This window comes from Azolla caroliniana, unplaced genomic scaffold (assembly GCF_043228905.1).
Source record: "Azolla caroliniana isolate FFs.n. ecotype wild unplaced genomic scaffold, voAzoCaro1.0.p SCAF_4, whole genome shotgun sequence".
Classification (NCBI taxonomy): domain Eukaryota; kingdom Viridiplantae; phylum Streptophyta; class Polypodiopsida; order Salviniales; family Salviniaceae; genus Azolla; species Azolla caroliniana.
In genome coordinates, this window is record NW_028230439.1 from 25,610,448 (window position 1) to 25,629,364 (window position 18,917).

At 38.2% G+C, this 18,917-nt stretch overlaps 2 protein-coding genes across 5 annotated transcripts; one reads left to right on the top strand and one right to left on the bottom strand.

Moving 5' to 3' along the window:
- Positions 1-515: 515 nt before the first annotated feature.
- Positions 516-10,173, top strand: LOC147865661 (ribonuclease II, chloroplastic/mitochondrial-like). Of its 4 annotated transcripts, none has more exons than XM_087318526.1 (14): positions 516-704; positions 1,317-1,479; positions 5,225-5,380; positions 5,463-5,540; positions 5,620-5,748; positions 6,431-6,652; positions 6,765-6,950; positions 7,036-7,098; positions 7,207-7,313; positions 7,390-7,539; positions 7,709-7,868; positions 7,953-8,348; positions 8,890-9,114; positions 9,741-10,173. In XM_087318526.1, exons 1-14 carry the CDS (start codon positions 577-579, stop codon positions 9,855-9,857), a joined length of 2,280 nt encoding a protein of 759 aa, XP_087174652.1. In that variant the 5' UTR covers positions 516-576; the 3' UTR covers positions 9,858-10,173. The 4 variants fall into 4 exon arrangements, with proteins under 4 accessions (XP_087174652.1, XP_087174653.1, XP_087174654.1 ...); XM_087318527.1 differs by having other exon boundaries at positions 516-687; positions 1,303-1,479; XM_087318528.1 differs by having other exon boundaries at positions 517-693; positions 1,303-1,479; positions 5,267-5,380.
- Positions 10,174-12,400: 2,227 nt separating this feature from the next.
- Positions 12,401-17,038, bottom strand: LOC147865662 (nucleosome assembly protein 1;1-like). Its single transcript, XM_087318532.1, has 13 exons — positions 16,886-17,038; positions 15,489-15,523; positions 15,316-15,411; positions 15,145-15,237; positions 14,542-14,629; positions 14,396-14,457; positions 14,195-14,320; positions 14,042-14,100; positions 13,761-13,938; positions 13,634-13,677; positions 12,953-13,148; positions 12,852-12,872; positions 12,401-12,744 (listed from the first exon to the last, which is right to left on the bottom strand). The coding sequence occupies exons 1-13, from the start codon at positions 16,953-16,955 to the stop codon at positions 12,691-12,693; spliced, it is 1,122 nt and encodes a 373-aa protein (XP_087174658.1). The 5' UTR covers positions 16,956-17,038; the 3' UTR covers positions 12,401-12,690.
- Positions 17,039-18,917: the final 1,879 nt, after the last annotated feature.

Genomic DNA, 18,917 nt, shown 5'->3' on the forward strand with positions numbered 1-18,917 from the left:
CAAGGCGGGCCACGATGAATCAAATCAAGACATGCAAGCAGAGAGTAGAGAGCAGAAGAGAACCACGTGGTGGCACGTCGGATGTCCGCGGTAGATCGACAGACACGGCTAATAATCCGAACGCCGCTCGAATTGATCGGACCTGACACATGGCCAGGCCAAGCCCCACTAGACTCGATAAGCTCGGACATGTCCCGGTGGCGGTGTGTTGGATGTCCGGGTTAGATGGACGGGCACGGCCAGTCCGAGCCCCACTTGACTTGATCGGACCTGGCATTGTATGTGCAGGCTCTAGTAGACTAGACTTGATCGGACCAAATACATATGGGGCCGAAGCAGAGGAGGACGTTGTGTGTTAGCATACATATTAGTGATATAATTCATTCACAAGCATCACCACCAAGACCTGGTGTTGGAGGAGAACCTTATCTACCTACATATGTAGTATGTAGTATGTATGTACATACATACATACATACATGCATGTCCCTTCTTCCCCCCCACCCCTTGGGGCCTTCATGATCTGTGGAAGGGTTTTAGGCGAATGAACAGCTTCCAATCCTTGCACAGTGAGCTATGGCCATGTACGTCCACGCCTCGCAGTTGCTGCCCCAGGGTCTCGCTGTTCCTTGCAGAAAATTGTCGCCACAGTTCAGAATCTGCTGTTCGTCAGACAAAGGAGGAGGAGTAGGGGTCATGTCCAGGTCACTGACTTTCTTTTGCTTTCATTTTTGCTCTGCAGATTACTACTGCCCCCGTTCTCCAAATCATACAGGATTTATGGTTTTAGAGATGTTCTTCTTTTTCGTATATACGTAACACATATGCATCCGACGTACATACGTACATTCACACATACACATACACATACATGTATACACATACATGCATAAATACACACACCTGCATATGTACATACATACACTAACATACATGCATATATACACACATGCTCACATTCATACGTACACACATGTTATAGATGTGCAGGCAGAATTGGTTATTTTCTGAGTGGATATGTATAGTTGATAGCAGAAAGTAGAACGTGTTTAAGGTTTGATTAATTGATAAATCCTACGTGTATAATTCTGTTGTCCTCAGGCGCACTTTGCACCATCAATTCAAAACTGTTAATGTGCTGTGTTTTACGTTATTTTGCCCTTATCCAATGCACCTTTTTGTATTCATGCGCTGTATTCTTTTTTGGGCCATTGCATAAATTGATTCCTATGGTCTTAATTACAATTGATTTTGTGTCTTTGTCCATTGTTACATCAAAGTTTGGGCCTTTCAAAAATTGAGTTCTATTGCTGCAGATGTGGTCCATGGGCCAGTATCAGGGACCCACTTGAAGTGAAACCTAAAAAGCTTTCTCTTCAGAAGGGAATGCTAGTTGAATTTAGAAAGGATTCTGGTAGAACTCTGCTGGGTGTTACTCAGAACCAAGAAGGCAAGAGAAATTGGTGTGTTATTGATCAGGTGGTCATCATCCCTACATTCAAAACTATAAAAATGTTGGTGTATATTTTCTCCATCAAGTCATCATTACATTAACGTTGTTTTTCAACTGGTAGCCAGTTTTGAATTCGTTTAATTGTAAATATTGAATCTTGTGTATTTAACCTCAAGGACTATGGAACTTATTTCCATTTATCGTATCCCAATTCCAGCTGATTAAAAACAAATTAAAGAGATGAACCAAGGATTATTCATACATTTCCATCAGAGACAGTTGAGACATTAAAAGGACAATCAGATACATCCAAAATTATCCAAGTTATGGTTCAAAACATCAAAAAATATTCAAATAAAGCAAAATGTTGTCCATCTGTTCAATTAGGGCTGGCTAAACTTTTTGGGATAACCATTCATATACCTAGAGTTAGTAGTCATCCCACATATGAAACAATGATTTGTTGTTTTTCTAGGGTTTTGCCCAAACTATAAAGACGAGATTATATGATACCATTAGCAATAAGCCATTTGCCTCCACTAGAGTCCTCACTATGTTTACTGCACTTGCTCTCACTTTTTCTCTTCTTGTTTTCTATGTGCCCACTCTGAGACAAACATAAAAGAAATAATAAAACTAGGAGTCCTCCATGAGTAGCTTCCTACAAAATTAGGAGGATGTTCAAGATCAAGTGTCTGCCTTTACACGTTTGCCTCACCAATATTTGTAATCCTTATAATTACCTTACCCTAGTGGTAAGTTGTTAGCACTACAAGCACTGCGTTTTGGGTTCAAAACCCAACTTCGTCACCTCTCTATTAGCCTTGAAGTTCCTTCAAATCATAGATGGAATGAATGTGCTACACGCCGCTTAGAGACGGGTAAGCGAGCATACTATGCATTTGAGAACACATGCAATCTTGGAGATATTAAGTGTTGGGTCCTCAAGAAATATCTTTTTGACACTTTGGTGACACCGGTTCTTCTCTATGGGGTGGAAGTATGGAGCGGTAGCATCCCTAAATCTATGTGGAAAGAGTTTGAAAATGTCCAAAAACATTTTCTTACAAAGTTTCTACAAGTTAAGAAACAAACGCACCCTCCTCCTCCTTGAGACGGGATCGCTTCCCATTAAGATCATGGCCATGGAAAGGGTTGTTGAATACATACTTAAGGTTCAAAAAAGTCCCTCACATCGACTTCCTAGAATTGCATGGAAAGCAAGCAAAAGGATCGAAAAGATGCATAAAAGCAAAATTTTGTGTTCCGGTTGGATGCAAGATATAGGAAAATGGTTTGGTAGATGAGATGCGAGACACTTGCTTCATGATGCATCATTAGATTCCTCTGTAAATGAGGCCTTTTTGCAACGACAATTTATCATGACATGGGACAAATGTGGAGGCTCACGCTTCACACATTATACTACACATGTTGCACCTAACTACAAAACCATATTCTTTGTGGAACAGGGAAATCGTACACATCCATAGATGTTAGAGCCCATACCGTTATCTGCCATTCGAACAATTGCTTCCATGCGACTTAGTTCACATGCATTGCGATGCGAGACAGGGCGTTAGGGCACAAGTGATGAGAGTGGTCGGCTATGCACACTTTGCCCTAAACAAGTCCGCGAGTTTGAGTATCACACTTTGATACAATGCTCTGTATTTGATCATATTTGACCATGCTTTCCACATCTCTTCAACCGAGCCCAATCCTTGCATGAATTCCTCTCACAACCACAATGTGCACTCTCGATTGCAACATTCATTGGTAAAGTTCTTGAACATCGAGAGTCACTACTCACTTTCACACGTATCACGTGAAATGTAATATTTTTGGTCTCATAGGTCATATTTGACCTTCGAAGACGATAATATAATCTATCTATCTCTACTAGCTGGACAGAACATACCGTTGTGCCAATCTTCAAGAGCACAAACCCCATGATGCTGAGAAATTATAGGAAAATCATGAATAGGCACTATTTTGAGTATATGCGCAGAGAGGAATGGCTGCCATTCAGCTGGACAGGCTGGCTTCAATAAGAAATTCATAACTTTGGATCACATATTGATCCTCAAAGCCTTTATGGATGCTTATGGAGGAGGGCAAAGCCCAGAAAAAGAGGATTTTATGTTGCTTTGGGGGTTTCCAAAAAGCCTTTGGCACTTTACCCCATGCTTAGCTCATGCAGCAGCTAGAAGCCCTTGGTTTCCCTGTAGATATGCAATGGGGAATCTATGTGTCAGGAAACATATGGTCTTCCAATGGTTTGTAGAAGGCTATGGCTTGCGCAATTGGAGAAAAAGAAGGATACCCACTTTCATCCATTTTTCTTGGTCTCTATTAGATGAGCTATCACATTACATAAAGAGATTTGGGGAAGCAAGCTTAGTGCGTATAGCAATATAGATATTACTATGGTGATAATTGGGCTGATCTCCAACTCCCCAAAAGGATTATAAAGACATCTAAGTGCTTTAAAAGCATTTTGTACTGGCAAAGGTTTGTCATTAAACCTGGAGAAAACTAAAGTGATGTTTTTTAACACACGCCAAGCATGGGTAATGAATCAGAACTAGAACTCTTTTTGCGAGAGGAAAAGGTTGCATACATATGGTCATACCTAGGGGGAACATTCATAGGGTGCCGGTTCCCATTACGGGAGGTTACTTGTGCACGACTTTCTGGTCTATATGCAGCTTCTGATACTCTTGAATGAAGAAGTGCACATATAAGAGTTCCAAGAGCTACAAACTAAATTGTGGCTATTTGATACACTTGTCACACAGACTCTTCTCTAAGGAGTAGAAACTCGGGGATTGTGTCTTCGGAAAGAAAATAACTGGAGAGATGTGGAGAGACCATTAGTCCCAATGTTTGCCTGCATTATAAGGAGCAAAGCACCGGTGTTCCAATGAGATAATTTGGGTGGAGATGGGAGCAATCCTAATAATTATTAGGTATTATTCCAGTGAACGACCAGTATCCAAGGAGCTCCCGAAACAAAGATACTCAAGGTTTGCACTTATGTCAGCAAAACAACTCGCTGAACACAAATATAGTGTTCTTATGCTAAATTACAAGAATGGTTTATGTCACATGTCACAGTATAAATGCACTACCCATTTTCCAATATATTTGATTTGTCCCCATCTGAACATGACCAAAGTGGAAAAGAATAGAGTGATCTGAATTGATATTATCAAATTAGATAACGGAAGAACATGGATCAGCCCCACAGCATCTCTTTTCAGGTTACAGTCATTGTGATAGGTCATGATTTCAGGGCAGGTGACAGTCAGCATGGCAGGTCAGTGCCCTTATCTGCTCTCAGCTCCCTTCAAATGGTAGAAAGATGGCCTACTAAGGCACACTTTTTATGCAATCAGATGACTGATTCATTATCAGGTCCTCTTATATGGATATACGTCAATTGCATGCATTGCCCAGTGTCATAGGGCAGCTGCAAACCTCTTTGCATCAGTTAAAGATTGAGGTAGGCAGATAGGCATTGACACCTCTCATTGGTCCTGAGGATATTAATATTTCATTGTTTTCATCATTATCAATCTCTATCTTGTTTAACATGAAGGACATCGTTCATTTAGTAAAGAGACGATAAAGAAATTTTGATCTGCTGTTAAAAGTGTATGGCTTCAAGCATCACACGGTATAAATTATATTTGATAGAGAGTTGTGTTGATTGGGATCTAAATTCTAATGCATCTCTTTGAGTAGCTATTGAAATGCTTTTTTTAGACACCAAGCACCCATCTAATAAGCATTTCAACTCTAGTTCAGAACGCAGAAACAAGCATCATACGACCAAATCAAATCAATCTTATCGTTCCAGGATCTGATAATTACAGTCTTGGAGACATGAACCAATTGCTTCAAGAAATAGAGCACTTGCAGGTCTGCCTCCACTGAATTCATTTGCCTTCCTGAATTTTGGAAAAAATTGGTGAACCTCATACACTGCATTTCTTGCTTATAGGACCCTACACTTTTGGAGATGGCTTGGGAGGAAATATTGTTAAAAGAAAAAACGGTTGACATAGAACAATTGGCATTGGTAAGTTCTACTTTATGCACTTTTTTACCTTCGAATTTTTTATTTACAACTAAGGATTTGTTGATATTTTTCTTCACAGACTTTGTATGGAAATGCTGGTCCAGACAAGTGCTATAGTGCATACAGGCTAATTGTATCTTATCCACATTATTTTAAATGTAAAGATGGTGGATATTCACCGAAATACGAACCACGGTCTCCATCACAGGTCTTTATCTTTAAAAAGAAATATTATCAATTTTCTATAAAGGAGATGTAGCTATTGCCGAGTTAATTTCACCTCACCCGATGATCATGATTTTCTAACATAGACATGGTGTTTCTAGTACATGTGCGTGGGCTGGCAATGATGAAATATCCCAGAGAGATTAGATTGTTTGGAATTTACTGACTTTTGTTTGCACGTTTAATATGTCATATTTTGTTTTACAATAATGGTTATTTTGTTCATGTCCGCAAGCTTATCAATTAGCACACTTATGAAAATTTGTATATGAGAGAGAGTGTGTTGACACTTAAAAAGATGAAAAAGTATTTAATAGCTCATGTGATTTTCACATACCTCTTTCTTTCCATTTTTTTTATTTTCTTCTGTTTGTGGTTTTATTAATTCTAGATTTTTTATTTGTCCTTACTGAGGTATGAGACATATACCTGGGTGGTGTGCGTAAGTTTTAACTTAGCCAATGTACTTATCCCTGTAGATTTTGTTCGAGATGAAAGGTCTATGTTATGTGTTTTTGCATGTTATCCTTTTCATTTCTTAATTTAATATGTTCTGTATCTCAGGTGTATCTCAGGGGAGTTTGGTTCATTTTGTATGAGGTTAAAACCTTTAGTTTGTTTATGTCCCACTATCTGACCATTTATAATATTGGGTTTTGTCCAAGGTGAAAGATCTCCAAATTCAGAAACTGCAAGAGGAAAAGGCTCAGCGACATCTCATGGAATTTGTAGAGTATGTAAAGTCATCAATGCACCTGCCATTGGAAGAAAGGCTAACCCGCAGCTCCTGGGATTCTAAAGCAGCATTCACGGTCTACTTGGAATCCCTTAAACTGTTTGCTTTAGAGATATGCAAATCTTCAGAGCTACGAAATACTGCAATACAGGTGTGGTCATGGCGATGATTTTCTGTGGTATTTTTCCCATTAAACCACCTTGCCACAAATATCTCTTCACGCCAATGATATTTACTCTTTTCATTCTATTATGGTTCAACAGGTGTTGGAGGCATTGAAGGTGAACAAGACGCCAGCTAGTGCTGTAAATTTGTTGGTTCAGATGGGATATTTCCAAGTGCATGAAAACCTTTACCTTTTGAAGCTAGACATACCCATAGATTTTTCTACCAAAGCTCTTGTAGAAGTGGAAAATATCAAAACCAGACCCCCTTATGATGTGGATATGGTGCGAGGAACATTTTCCTTCTTGAAGTAATAACATTTAGAGTTCTCGATGGTTAAAGATATCTCTTCTTTGTTTTCTACCACAGGATAATAGAGTCGATCTTACTGCATTACGTGTATACACAATTGACTGTGAAGATCCAGATGAGGTGCATGAGTCCCTTCGAAACCCTTGATTTATTGATGGTTATTCAGGGTGATGCTTTGATGTAGGTATGTGGATTGGAGTTTAATGATAGCTTTTGGGATGACCTTAGATAGATGATGGACTCAGTGCAGTCCAATTACCTGATGGTCGAGTGAAATTATGGATACATATAGCTGATCCTACAAGATGGATTGAATGGAATAGCATATTGCAGAAGTAGGTGAGGTTTATTCATATCAAATGAATCAAATCAAATGTGTGGCCATTGTGACAGGTTTTAGTTGATTGACAGGGAGGCAAGCCAGAGATGCACATCAGTCTATCTACCAACAATGACGATTCCAATGTTTCCCAAAGATTTGAGTGTTGAGCTTATGAGCTTAAGACAAGGACAGTGTTGTTCAGCTGTCAGTGTATCTGTAACATTATCGCCTGATGGCAGGTATAACTGGCAACATCGTTTTAGAATATAATTCCCTTTTCCTAATCCCCAATTCAATACTAGCTAGATCCAGTGAGGGTTGAAACAAGATCGAAGAAACTCTAACATTATGGCATCAGAAACTTTTCATGATGCATTCATTGATGTTGAAATTTATTTGTCCAAGCAGCATTGCAGAGAGCACCATAGAAAACTCAACAATCTTACCAACTTATAAGATGTCCTACGAAGCTGCTTCAGAGCTTCTTTCCTTCGATTTAGAAGAGGAAGTGGACTTGTCACTTCTGTATAAGGCTGCTTTGCTTCGGAAAGGATGGCGACATGCAAATGTATGGCTCACTAGTGGGTTTTATCCTTGCTGTAGTTGCTATATTTTCAACGTTTTAGATAATTGCTGTGTTTATCTATGCCAGGGTGCGTTGGACTCTTTTTTGCCAAATGTGAATGTTAATGTAAAAGACGAGCAAACAACAAATCCAAAAATAACACTTTCTGTTGACGATCAATCTAATCCATCAACCATATTAGTAACAGAGATGATGCTCCTATGTGGGGAAGTGATAGCAGAATTTGGTTTTAGAAAGGGGCTAAGTCTCCCTTACAGGGGACAGGCTGCAAATGAAGATGCAAAGAAAGCATTGCAATCAATACCAGAGGGACCAGCACGGGCAATGGCATCCATTCGATGCATGTTACCTGCAGAAATGAGCTTCCAGAAGCCCTTGGAACATGCAGTCCTTGGACTTCCTGGATATGTACAATTCAGTTCTCCTTTACGTAGATATTCCGATCTCTTGGTTCATTATCAGGTGTGATCTCATAAGAATTTCCTATAATATGATCATTGAAAATGAAAGCTTGATTAATATGTTCATTGCCCATATTTATCATGGTCCTCGTGACATAATTGGAATCGTAGATCTTTGTCATGAAGCGCAGAATTAATGAGCAATATCTTACAATTTTCTACTTGTTCTCATGCATGTTAGTTTCCAGTAGTGCAACAAAGCCTGTAGGAACAACCGTGGACTTGAAAGAACTTGTATAGCAACAATCGATTGGAATATAGGACTCTCACCATTAGCTATACTGAAACATATGAGTTTTATGCATTAGCATCTACCTTCCTGCGAACCTGAGAGAATAACTTTCTTGGACTGAGGAAATAGGAATATTTTGTTAACCGTTGAATTTCCTATGTGAGGAGTTTCATCAATGTACACTGTCCTATTTATTATCATGCTGAATAGCCAACTCATTTTCACATGTATTTGCTGCATTAATGTTTGCTTCGTGTGATTATCTCTTTATCTATTTCAAATTCTAATCCCTACTCTTTTCCATTGGCAGGTCAAGGCTGCACTTAGAGGTCAGGATCCTCCCATCCCAGCTGGATTACTAGAAGCATCCATGGCAACTATGAGTAGTAAATTCAAAATTGTCAAGAGGCTTCGATCAGATAGTGAGCGCTATTGGGTCTTAGAGTACCTTCGAAGGGAGCCATCTGACCGAAGGTACCATGCATGTGTCTTACGGTTGGAGAAGGATGACAGTGCAACAATCCTGCTTTCCGAGGTTTGAATTTGAAAAGCAATACAAAGGATTTCATTTTGTGTATAGCTGGATCCTTGTTTTAAATATTGTGGAAAATTGCAAGTTTTAGGGTTTATCCAGCACAGTAGTGATCTGTATATGCCTGAGTGTTATAAGACTATGCATTTTAACTTGCATCTCTTCTAGGGATGAATAGGAATACTGTAACTTCTTCGTCAATATTGTGTTGTGCTACTTTTGGGCTCTACAAATGGGAATCAAAGCAAAATAACTACACTGATTTTGAAGAGAGGTGATCCAACTCATTTTTGAAGCAGACTAAACTCCATATGCAGTAGTTTTATCATAGCTCTGGTACCCAACTCGTCATCTTAGTCTATTCTCTATTTCTAGATTCATGTAAATGAAGAGATTAGCGACAGAAACTACCTGGCATGGTGTGTGGATTGCATGGAAAAATCTCTACTACAGTGCATTGGTAATATTATCTTCACAAACTGTCTTCTTCACTACAGTTCTGTTTAGCACATAGGTAGAGCCTCCCCTGCGAAGTTAAAGTTATGGATATGCTATATATAATAGTTTCAATTTTTTATTGGCAATTTTTGCATTCTCACATTTAAATATGTTGTGTATCGGTTTCTCAGGTAGGAATTCAGAACCCAATGTACTTGAACTCCCGAAGGAAAGAAGGCGATGAGTTTTATGTTCGTGTAACCGATTCACAACCACGGAAAATCCTCTTGTCTTTGAAGGAAGCCTGACTTATTTAGCATCATGTAATAAGTTGCCTTTTCTGACAACTTGTGATTTTATGAAAAGCAAATGAGCTCATTAGATGAGGTATAGTTGGAAACTGTAATACTTATTAATACATGAATCTGTGCATTAGATTCAGGTTTTTCAGTGTCTATCTTCACATGATTTCGGGGTATACAGATAAATATACATACATATACATATGTATGTATATATATAGACTGGTATAGTGACCTCTTGTTATTTCTTTGTAATCATTTTTTGTGGTTTCCTCGCATTGAGGTTTCCCATTAGTAATATGAAAAAAGGCTTACATACAAACAGTATGATCTCTTGCTTTCATTTTCATGCCTTCGATGGATGGACACAACGACGTGTGTGATAGTCAGTCCAGTTCCTGCATTAAAATTTGTATGCACTCAATTATGTTCTGTACAAAGGCATCACACTTTATCTCAGTAACGAGGACCAGAGCATGTGCAGTGAGGTTAAAGTTTGAAGAACGTTGCTATTTGTTTGTTTGTTGGTGGCCTGTATTTCGAGGCTTATGGAGAAGAGACAAACCATGGTTTTCTCCAACCAAGAGTCGCACTAAAATGAAAATATTGCTATTGTGCTGATTAGTTTATTGCACTTCCAGCTAACATTCCTTGTCATTGCAAACACCATTTGCATTCATTTGTTCAATCGGGCCTCATGTTGAATCCATGTGTCTGGAAATGGCAGTGGCCTAATAATGGTTCATATAGTTCTTTGAAGGGATAAATAAATATATCCCTGCATTCCAGGCAAATGTGTAAAGGGAATCGGTATTTTGGTAGAAATGGCAGTGGCCTAATAATGGTTCATATGGTTCTTTGAGGAATAAATAAATATATCCCTGCATTCCAGGCAAATGTGTAAAGGGAATCGGTATTTTGGGTCACGTTGATCAAATGGTGCAGAAATAGCTCAAACTGAACGTATAAAGAAACATGTGCAATATCCTTATGTCATCAGATTATATTGATTACACAAAAACTGAAGTATTCACTCATGGGATCCCAGTGTGAAGGTGTAGATTCTGTATTTCAAACATGTTTCAAAGAAGTGTACGAAGTTTTGGAATGTGTTACCTAAATCCTAAATGAAATCATTACAGTCATGAGAAACTCATATTTTGGCCCATGCCGCTGTCACCTAGAGAAATTCATTAATTCTGAGGCTTTGTTATTCATCATTCTCAACAAGAAACATGGAGCTGCTTTATTGCACCTTGAAGAGGAACCTCTTATTTGCTTGACAAAAGCAAAATGAGAAAACATTTTGCTTGGTGAGATTAGAGAAGTGGATCATGGATGTATTTTATGTTTACACACATTATAAACTTAGGATATACGTTTCTACACACTGTTGTAACAAGATTCAGAAGTTCAACGCATACACAACCTGGGTGATATGAAATTATATTTGCAATTCATGTGAAGAGTAGAAATCATGCATACACAACCTGGGTTATATGAAACTATAGTACAGATTATAAACGTATGTTCTATATTTCTACACATATTGCAAAAAGAAAAGCAATGGATTCAATTTCCCATTTACAAGTTCAATGCACACACCCTGGTTGATATGAAATTATATTTGCCATTTATGGGAAGAATACAATATCCAAAATGAGGGATTTACAGTTATCAGACAATTCTCATCTCGGGGTAAGTTAAGCCCTTTGCAAGTTCTACAAAGTGCACCATATGGCTCACATTTGATACGATAAAAACATTGTGCACTTTCTTGACAAAGAAGTAATCAGAAGAGATAATAAGCTTTTTGGCAGCAAACAAGCTAGCAAGCAGGGTATATTAAGAACACTGAAACAGAAACGGCAATAGGAGCAGAATATGCTATTGCAGCATTGTAGGGACAACATCGTACACAAGTTCAAATCGACAAAATCAAGTCTAGCATGGTTTTTTCAAGTAACACATTTGAATTTATGACAAGGACGGATTGAAAACATATTCTTGATGCAATTGAAACTTTAAATGTCAGACAGCCTTTAGGGTTTCAGGTTTTTAAGATTCAGGGTGGCCCTCAACTAATGAAAGCTTCAAAAGATTATTGACCATACTTGATGTAGGAAAAAAGCTAAGCTCTTCAATGCAAGGGCAATCCTCGCTTCTCTTTAACGTAAAACAAAGAACAATACAGAAAACATTTGGAGCATAAAGGATCTGAGGTGAACAGTTAGTTTCCAAGGGCTAGGAATCCACATTTACATTCGAGTTTCATTAAACCCTATGGACAGGATTTTCTCATTCATTGATTTCCACTTGGCGTGCATGTACTGCACATTCAACTCTCATTCATTGATATCCAATTGGCAATGTCACCTGCTTTCCATTGTCATTGTACTGAATTATATAATTTGTATACCAGTTCATTTGTCAATGGCTTGATCCAATTTGAGCTAGGATCATTGCAATATCCAATTCTTTATTTATTACACTATCCAATTTCAATCACTCCAACACAACCCAATCCAATGGATAACGTACAATAAATGTCTCAGCAAGAAAAGATTCTTAACAGCAAAATCAGATTCTTCTTTACAGAAGTCAATCAAGAACTGCACACCTGCACAAACTCTGGCCCCATTTCTAAAAAGAAGAGCCTTAAAAATACAGTTGATGGGGCCATTGGTATTTCTAAAATCAACAATTTGTCTACAATCAAAAATCCCCTACAAAATTGTTTTTGCTCAACCCCTCTATTCACCTCAGCAATGAGCATCCAAAAGGATATTTGAGATATCCAAGACAAATCCAGTAAAACAGTACTTAAACAGAAGAGGTATTATTGCTGCTTGCATTCAGGGGGCTGCTCTCCCGAAGAAGTCTTCTGTCCACCCTGTGCAGACAAAAAATAAAATATTTTTTAAGACATCCACGTAAGTGAATTATGACTAGATACCGAGATATGTAATTAAATTTTGAAAAAAGAAACCCAAACCCCACCTTTGAACGAGGAGCTGACAGCTACAAAACAAAACAAAACAAAGTTAGATCGTATTAAGGTATGTAAGTACATTGTATATGAATAGAGAACCAGAGCGCACCTTCCTGCCTTTCGTTTGCTCCTCTTCTTCTTCATCTTCCTCATCATCGTCCTCTTCATCCTCATCCTCATCATCACCATCATCATCCTCTTCCTCTTCCTCCTCGTCATCATCATCTTCAAATTCTTCACCTTGCAAAGCTTCTCCCGTGAACCATGATACCGCATGTGGGATTATTTTATCACGAATAGTGGATCTGCATGGAAAATAGGGAGTTCACATTCAATGAAGACCTATGAAAGAACCTTGAGGACTCCCTACATAACGTAACTTAAGAAGAAAGTTACACAAATATTGGGCTAATCTCTCAGCTTTTCAAAAACCTTTACGCCATATTATTGGGAAATATTGCTAGTCAAAATCTTTGTTTTAAATAACTTAACAAAAGTTTAGTAATTTGGCAAAATATTTGCCCCAGAAAATTCGTCATTTGCTACTACATACCCTATATTGAAAATAACTTAACAAAAGTCTAAACATTTGGCTCAAAAAATTAGTCATTTGCTACTACATACCTTGCGTTGAAAATAACTTATCAAAAGTTTGGTCATTTGGCAAAATATTTGCCCCAAAAAATTAGTCATTTGCCACTACATACCCTATGTAGAAAATAACTAAACAAAAGTTTACTCATTTGGCAAAATATTTGTCCAAAATAATTAGACATTTGCTACTACATACCCTATTTCATAATCTTGCTCCATGGCTTCTTGTAGCTCCTCAGCCTGTAAGTAATTTACAAATTTAAAGTTAGAATTTACGCAAAAAGAGTTTCCCACTTAAAAAGCATTAGAAGATGTTACAATACCGTATCTTGATCAATGTCTTCATGATCATCGGGTACTTGGGGAGGACTGAAGAAGTTAAAGAAGCTCTCACAATCTTCCGTCTTTGTGATAGGCTTAGCATTTTTGCCCCCTTTCTTTGGTTTTTTCCTCAAAACTTTTTGTGTGAGATTCTTGCCAGCATGCCATTCAATCTCCGTCCTGTTCGGAAAGAAATAAACTCATATTCAGCAAAACCCATGTGTAGTTATGATAAAGCCTACATCCACCCTAGTATTGAAGAAAAATGGAGAAGTCAATATACCCAATAGCCCGTTCAAGGATTGGCTCATCCTCTTCAATCATGTGATAGGTTTTTGTAAGCTAAATTCAAAGGAATATATCAGACGCTCAGATGTTGAAATTGATCCAATCGATGACATAGATGAATAAATTAGTGGCTCTCATCTATACATACCACCGTGTTTTTGAAGTATGGATTGGTGTCAAAATGGAACTCCAATTTAAATCCTTTTGGATTGTTGATCTTTGACCATCTGATATCTTTCAAGTACTTTAGCGCATCTTCATCTCGTTCAGTGATCTACAAACACATGGGAATTCAATAGCAAAAATAGGTAAAGAGAGAATATAAGTCTTTTATTCACAAGATTTTTACCTGCATGGCCAGTGTCTCATTTGTCTTCATTGCACTAGACCAAAACTCTGGAACACCTTTCTCTGGTTGAAGAAAGAGCTAATTCATCATTTTAAATTTCCCCATTTAAGTCATATAAACAAATTGCCATTCATGATAAATATTACCATCCGATGTATTTACATCAGCTGACTCTGTAGATTCTTCGGTGACTCCTCCCTGAACCTCTGTAATGCCACTTACAATCTCATAACGCTGTTTGCACAAGAAAGATACTTGAGAAGACTCTCCAAACAGAAGATGAAAGTTCAACACTTCTCATAAAAAAACTGTTAATGGTTCTTTCTTAATTAACAAGTCTACAATACTAGATTTTTGGTTTTTTAGCCCAAAGAGATAATAGCTTGTATCAACCAAATAAGATTACTTAGCTACACATTTCATTAAAACAAAGACATGCATCTTAATCTTACACAAAATGCAAGTGAATAAATTGTGTGTAATAAAGGCATACGATCTGATTCTCTCTTATTACTAGGCCTATACTAATTTTGGTCCAAAAGCTTGTAGATTGTATCAGCCTAACAAAATTCCTAAAATAATTAGATAGTTCGTTAAGAAGAAGACATGCATATTAATCTTACACAGAACATCATTGAATAAATTGTGTTTCATATAAGCACACAACTTTATCTATATCAATTTGAAAAAGCGTGAACAATATCCCGATACAATCCATAAAAGAAATAAACAGATTGGAAATTTTCCACCTTGGTATACAAGGGATCATACAAATTCTGATACCGAGCCTCTAATGCATCTCTTTCTTCCAAAAACTTCTTCTCCAATTCATCATGTTGAACCTACAAGGAGCAGAAAAGGAACAGTGATTGAGCATGTGCCCTTTATCCAAGAAACCCAATATTTACATTAGTCCATACCTGAATCTCCTGAAGGGCCAGTACCCGATTCCTTACTCTTGGAGAAAGAGCTTCTAACATACTTGATTGGTGTCCAGCAAGATCTTGTAACTTATTCTATAAAATTCCCAAAACATTATGTGGAAATGCTACATTAAATAAAATTCTAAAAATGATCAATACACTTGGCATACCTTCAAAACATTCACTAGCCCCACTCGGTCAAGTCCTACGGAGAAAAATACAAGATTCAAACAATGTTGCTGATAAGAACTTCAAACAGAATTATATATTAATCTGTCAATGTCCCAATGACCGAGCATTTGTAACCACCAAATAATAAAGCTTTAGGTGAAGCATTCCAAGTTTGAAGTTCTAACAACAGAGTATTGGAACCTCAGAAAGATAATGTGGAAGGGGAGGGACTGCCAGAAAAACCTAAGTTACAATGAGTGTTCCTGAGGGGGGTCTTTCCTATTTAGATGGGAACTTCAAACAGAATCACATATTGATCTGTGAATGTTAAAATATTAAAATGTTTCAAACCTCCAAAAAATAAAGCTTTAGGTGAAGAATCCCAAATGATAAACATTATGTAAGGCCCAAAGTTAAAACATTCAGTAAAGCTGAAAAGACAAAGAATTATGTAAATACCCAAAAGATGACGATAGAGCATTAAGAAATGCCTAAGAGACAAAACAAGAGGTAAATTTCTTAGAATCTACCAATGACAATGGACAGGAAATTCATCACTATGAATATATTATTCACTGAAGTTTCAGCAGAGAAAGTGAGTGGAATCCAGCCCCAAGAAAACAGAAAAAATTTAGAGCACCAAGAGAACACAGGGAATCTCGAGTGCCGAGAAATAGTGTAGAATCTCTGGCGCCAAGTGAATGCGCAGAATCAGGTGTCAAGAGAACACATAGAATCTCTCGTAACGAGTAAGTGCAAAGAATCTCTAAACAAGCAGGACTCAATTCCTTCATAAGCTAGACCAACAATATTTCCACACTGCAATCTGGTAAGACCATTTTCAACAAGAAACTGGTAAGACATTGAAACATCATCAGACAGTCACAAGCTTGCACTCGAAAATATGGATGTGTAGTTAACATATGGAACCTCCACCTACGGCCAACAAGTCAATTCGTCTCCTCGAGAAAATGGCCCTTTGCAATTTCTAGTCTTGTTCATTATCTGATGTTACTGAGAATTGGATTGCAGCCACATTTGGATGTTAATCATACATTCTACTGAGAAAAATTAGACAACAGCCGAAATCAGGCTTACTCAAAGTTTGGCTTTTTAAGTTTTAACTCTTCAAGTTTTGGGTCATTGATGTTTATGAGGCAAACTCGAAGAGCTGGCCATGGATTATACAATGCAAGACTCGCAACAAAAACTTGATAACGGGGGCCCTCAGGTTACAAATTTTAGACAAAAGTTTCCAAGTTTTTTTTTTCCCCATTTAGGATTTAAGTTTTTCAAGATTTAGGGTGTAGAGCTTCCGATTACGAAAGCAAGGTGTCAGGATTTACAAGCAAGAGTTTCCGGATTTCCTGAATTGGAAATGGAGAAAGAGACATACCTGGGAGGGAGGATTCGATGTCGGACAAGGAGATGGGTTTGTCGGAGCCGTTGTCGATATTGTCGCTCATTGTGGGTTTTGAGGATAAGAGATTGACGGGCAAGAGGTGAGTGAGCGGCCTTCCTGCTTTCTGTTGCTCTCCGAGAGAACAGAGGAAAAACAGGGGAAGAGAGGCTAAAGGGGGATGAAGAAGAAGAAGAAGGGTTATATATAGTAGTATTTAGTATTTAGTATTGAGCCAAAAACCCGGGTGTGCTCAGAGATTAGGGTTTTTGTGTGGGTGAGGAGGGGTGTAGTGTGACATGTGTGGCATTCCTTTAATGTGTATTATTCTTCTTCTTCTTCTTCTTTTTGTGGGGGTATTATTATTATTGAATTTGGGAGATATGTTTGTACATATTATTATGTATGGTTCTAATCGGCTTTCCAAATTCATCATTCATCCATGTTTTGGAGGAGTCATTAATTAAGTCGAGCCGCTTGTCATTTTGTATTATGTGAGCGCTTCTGTACATCCTCGATTCGTCGACCTCGAAGCTCTGTTGCATTGAGATTGGTCTCTCTATGTGTGTGTGTGTGTGTGTGTGTGTGTGTGCGCGTGTGTGTGTGTGTGTTTGTGTGTGTTGTTCTACCCTCTCGGTCAAACATGGGTCGGATACTTAATCACTAAATATCCTTCACCAATGATTGTGGTTTGGAGGTATGGAGATTTACAATATGAGATTGTTAAACAAATAAGTTATTCACAAACTCTGATTGATCGGCTTATGTTCGATTGGCGCTTTGTAAAACACTATACAAGAAACTATTTGAGTCGGCTACAACAGATCGACTCTACGTTCTGTACTTTACTTGCAAGTTCAGGACTCGTAAATAAAATAACACGAATACAACAAACACGGTATACTCCAAAATATATTTCTATATTAAACTTCGTACCCCTTTGTACAATACACATGCCCCCTTTATATAGGGAAGTTAAGTTGTCGTTCGGGAAACCGTTCCTAACTAATAGTTATAACTTCCTACTATTTACATTTTCTACTTTATACATATTTCCAATAATAATATTTTTGGCTATTCGACTTCAACTTCAAACAACTTTCGCACTTTCTCTGGCTCCACACTTGTTTCGACCTTTCGGCCACTAAAACTTCTTCTTATACTTCTTTCAACCCTTTCACACTCCAAGTCGACCTCTATAGGCAACATGTTTGTGTCGTTCTTCTATAGGTCCTCGATTCGTCAAGCCGAAAGCTTTGATGAATTGAGGTTGGTGTGTGTGTGTCATTCATCTCTTCGTGGACGTATCTCGAAATGTCTGGTCTTGAGACGATGAGCATGTGGACATTGCTTGCTTGTTGGGTTTGAGAGGTGTTTGCCATATTGTTTGGTTGTCTTCACGATTGGGTGTTCGTTGGTTTGAAATTGATGTTGTTGCACAACACAACTTATGTACTCATTGTCGCCACCAAATAGGCTCACCTCGTATGTTCCACATTCTTGTTATAAGTCTCGAACTCTTTTTCCTTGCCACCTGACCATGACCATCATCGACTAGCAAATAAACATTGTCATCCCGTGTGCCCGTAAACATTCAACACTCTCACTAGCAAGCTCACATTCAAGACAACCAACATGTGCTCTAACCAAATGCATGCTTGTCCAAGGAGAATGCGTAGATAGAGGCTTGGTTGGAAACATATCTCATGCTTGACTAAGCTTTGAATGCAACCTACAATCTTAGCCATGTCTTATCATAAGAGACTTTGAGGTTTTCCCATCCTTTTGCCACCCTTGATTGACATCGTTTATTAAGCACACCATCAACATCACATGTTAGCGCTTCTCAAGGGACTTTGAGGTTTTTTTTGCGGTCACCGTGCTAATCTGAGGAGTAACCCCTCACCACACCTCAATATTTCATGCCACTATTGAGTCTCACCTCAGAAACCTCTCACATCCCTCCAACACCCATTGTACCCACTTTTCCGAACTACAAATAAGCTCACCCTCTCCCCACCCCAAAAAG